General features: G+C 46.7%; 1 protein-coding gene across 1 annotated transcript; it reads right to left on the minus strand.

Moving 5' to 3' along the window:
• Nucleotides 1-3334: 3334 nt before the first annotated feature.
• Nucleotides 3335-3715, minus strand: PUNSTDRAFT_78267 (uncharacterized protein; the record flags this gene model as incomplete). Its single annotated transcript, XM_007389327.1, has 1 exon — nt 3335-3715. A coding segment is annotated over one exon (381 nt), but the record flags the coding sequence as incomplete, so codon positions are not given.
• Between the last annotated feature and the right edge of the window lie 376 nt (nt 3716-4091).

Below are 4091 nucleotides of genomic sequence, written 5' to 3' on the forward strand. Positions count from 1 at the left end.
GTGCCATAAGCCGGAGTGCTTCTGAGGCGGTCCAACTGCGCTTTTGTTGTTGCTGTGAAATTCCCTTGACCAGTTCCATAGCATGTCCCATGCGCGATAAGGGTATCCATTCATTCTCTGAGTCAGGATAGCCCTTCCATTTCACGCAGTACGCATAGCCTCTTCCTTGGCGTCTTGATTTGGTGATCGTTTCTATCTCATATTCTTCTTGTCCGTCTATGAGATCCGGTGGCGGTTTCTGGTGTGACTCGCCATATTCTTTCGTCCGCGTGTACGGTGTTAGAAGCGATGCATGAAACACAGGATGTATCTTCCATGTCCTGGGTAGTTTCAGCTTGAATGCACCGGTTCCTACTTCGTCTTCTATCTTGAACGGCCCGAATCGCTTTGGTGCCAGCTTGGCTGTTGGGTAGTTATTCTTGAGGTTCTTCCCTTCTAGCCATACTTCGTCGCCTTTCTTGAAATGCGGTCCTGTTATCCCGTGTATCGATTCTTTCAATTGAATCGAGTCAGCTGCTATCTTCATCGCTGCTTGTGCTTCTTGTCGTGCGTCGTTTATTTGCTTTATCCTGTCTTCTGCCGACTGCATATTGCCCTGTGCCCTGAAGGCTGTCGGCCATTCCGGTTTTCTGCCATTCAGTATTTCAAACGGCGACTTCTTCGTAATCGCATGCTCTTTGATGTTGTGTGACAGTTCCGCGTATGGTAGTAGCTCTACCCAATTGTTCTGGTTTCGGTTGCAGAACACTCGCAGGTATTGTTCCAGTTCTTGATTCAGTCTTTCGACCGCTCCGTTCGTTTGAGGGTGGTATGCCGTGGATAACGCCGACCTGACTCCCATTCCGGTAAGTATACTCTTCATAACTCTTGATGCGAATTGCGGTCCCCTATCCGAGATGATCTTCTTGGATATTTCTCTTTGGCTGAATACTCTTCGCAGTATGATTTCCGCCGTTTCATCCGCATTTATCGTCTTCGTGCACGGTTCTACAATCATGCTTTTGGATAGATGATCTGTGATAACACAGATTGAATCTTTCCCTTTGCATGACGGTAAATCCGTTACGAAGTCGATGTTAATGGTGTGAAATGCGTACTCGGGTATCTCCGTCGGGTGTATCGGTTCCTTGGTCGGATTATTCTTGATCTTCGTTTCTTGACATGTTGCGCATCCGTCGACGTATTTCTTGACAAACGTCGACATTCCTGGCCACCAGTAGTTTCGCTGTATTAATTCCATCGTCTTGTATCTTCCGGGGTGTCCTCCTATTTTCGAGTCGTGATATTCCTTCACGATGTCTCGTCGTAATTCTTCGTCTTTCGGTATGTATACCTTTCCTCTATAAAGGATTATACCGTCTTCGGTGTTCCATTCCTTCATGCCCTTTGCGAGGCTTTCTGATCCTGCGGCTTTGATCGTTTCTATCGCTTTCGTTACTTCTTCGTCATATTTGTCGTTTCTTCTGATGCGCTGTTCCCAGTCATCGTCTTCGTTCTTTATCCGTATTTTCCTGATGATCATCCGCTGCTTGTCATCGTGTTGTCTTCTTCCTATAAATCGTGCCTTGAACATCGTCGTCGGTAGGAGTATCACATCCTTGTTGTCATCTTCTACTCCTGTTTTGTGGTCTTCTCGTCTTGATAGTTCGTCAGCCTTGTTCGTCTTCCCGGGCTTGTGCACTAGTTCGAAGTCGAACCTAGTGAGAAACTGCGCCCATCGTGCTTGCCTCCTTGATAGTTTCTGTGATTTCTGAAAGTACTCCAAGTTCTTGTGGTCCGTCCATATTTCAATCTTGTACTTGCATCCTTCTAGGTAATGCCTCCATGCTTCCAGCGAATTGATTATCGCGAGCAGTTCCTTGTCGTGGACATCGTAATTTCGTTCCGTCGGTGTGAGCGATTTTGAAATGTATGCAACGGGGTGCCATAGGTCGTCATCCATCAGTTGAGAGAGGACTGCACCATAGGCATAATCCGACGCATCACATTCTATCCTCATTGGTCTGTCTGGGTCCGGCATAGCGAGCATTGGTGTCTTGACGAATTGGTTCTTCAATTCTTCAAATGCTTGCTGGCATTCCTCTGACCAATTCCATTCTTTATCCTTCTTGGTGAGTTCGTGCAGTGGTCTTGCAATCTTGGAAAATCCTTCAATGAATCGTCGGTAAAAGTTGCAGAAGCCGAGAAACGCTTGTACTTGTTTCACCTTCTGCGGTACCGGCCATTCCATGATTCCCTTCACCTTGACAGGATCCATGGCGATATGTCCTTGCTTGATGATAAGTCCGAGATACTCGATTTCTTCTTTCTCGAATTCGCACTTTTCGGGTTTAACGAAGAGATCGTTTTCTTGAAGTATCTTGAGGACCTTCTTCATCACTTCCTTGTGTTCGTCCTTCGTTTTCGTGAATACCAGAATATCGTCCAGGTATACCGCTACCACTCCTTGGTTAATCAGCGGTTCAAACAGTTCGTTCATCATCCGTTGGAATGTTGCTGGCGAGTTGCATAAACCGAAGTACATGACTAACGGTTCATACAATCCCTTCGGTGTCGAAAATGCGGCTTTCCATTGGTCTCCGTCCTTGATCAGGATGTTGTTGTATCCCCAGCGTAGATCCAGCTTTGAATAGTATTTTGCATCCTTGAGTCGGTCTACCAATTCTTGAATCAATGGTAGTGGAAACGCATCCTTGACCGTGTGTTCGTTCAGGTATCGATAATCTTGTGTCGGTCGCAGCTTCCCGTCTTTCTTCCCTACGAAGAAGAACGGCGATGCTTGCGGTGATTTCGATGGCCGTATGTATCCTTTGTCCAGCTGTTCCTTGATCCAGTTGTCCAATTCATTCCGTTCCATGCCGAATAGCGGGTATGCCTTGGCCGATTTCGGTTTGAATGATTCTTTCAGATTTATCTCGTGATCCCATGGCTTCGGCTTTGGGAATCGTTCCGATTTCTTCTTGTCAAAAACGTCGAGATATTCGTGGTATTCGGTGGGTATCATTTCTTCCGTGGACTTTTCCTTCTTGTCTTTGCTTGCTTCTTGCGCCAATTTCTGCGCCATATTTGAGTATTTCCTGTCGTTTCGTTCCTGTAGTTCTTTAATCGTTAGTACCTGCATTTTTCGTACCTTCATTTCCTCAATCGCGTATTGTATCATTTCTTCTTCGTCATCTTCATCCTCTTGGATAGATACTGGTGCTTCGTACTTCTTGACTTCCTTGTCAGTTCTTAACCGTCGAACCCTTGTCAAAGCTCCCTTGATGTCTTGTATGAGATCATGGTTTGCTTGGATGGTTATGGGCGGTTTCGTGCGGCATTCCTCCGGACACCTCGTCATCTTGATGGTGTACCGTTTCCAATCAATTTCGGGATTGTGTTCAATCAGCCAGTCCGTTCCTAAGACTACGTCGGTATTCCCGATATCCCCGACATAGAATCTGTTCTTCTCCTTGTGTATGTTGCCTTGACCGTCATCTATTTCCAGGATGAGGTCCGTCTTGTATTTGCAGACATACGTCGCTTCGTTAAATCCTTGCATCTTGAATGGTTTATCAACGCGATCAAACCATATTGCGTTTTTCAACACAAATTGCTGATTGATGACTAGACCCGTCGCACCGGAGTCTATCAAAACGTTCGCAGCAGCCCTTTTCGTGCCTCGTTGGACGGTTCCTTTTATCTCAATGGAGGGAGCATTCAACCGGTGAATCATCCCAACTTCCATTGTCTCGTCCGTTAATACATCATATCGGTTCCTCGAGGCAAAACGTCCTTCCGGTCTTTGAGCGGCTGCCCTCAAAGACCGGTTCCAAAATCCTCCTGTATCATCATTAGAGCTTGACCTTTATCTTCGTCGGTCATAGCCTCTAGCATTTCCTTGAGTCCTTCTTGAGAGAACTGCATTCTTGCGCGCATCGTTCCTCCTCTTCCTCGGCTTTTCCATCCTCCTCGGCCTCTTCCGGAATTTCCTGCTGTCGGACACTCCCGTGATAGATGCCCCGCCTTGTGGCACTTGTAGCACAGTCCTTCCTTAATGTGCCTTTCGCGCTCGGCTTGCGACATTCGTTGGAAACGCGGTTGGAACTTAA

Source organism: Punctularia strigosozonata (genome assembly GCF_000264995.1).
Source record: "Punctularia strigosozonata HHB-11173 SS5 unplaced genomic scaffold PUNSTscaffold_53, whole genome shotgun sequence".
In the NCBI taxonomy this organism is placed as follows: domain Eukaryota; kingdom Fungi; phylum Basidiomycota; class Agaricomycetes; order Corticiales; family Punctulariaceae; genus Punctularia; species Punctularia strigosozonata.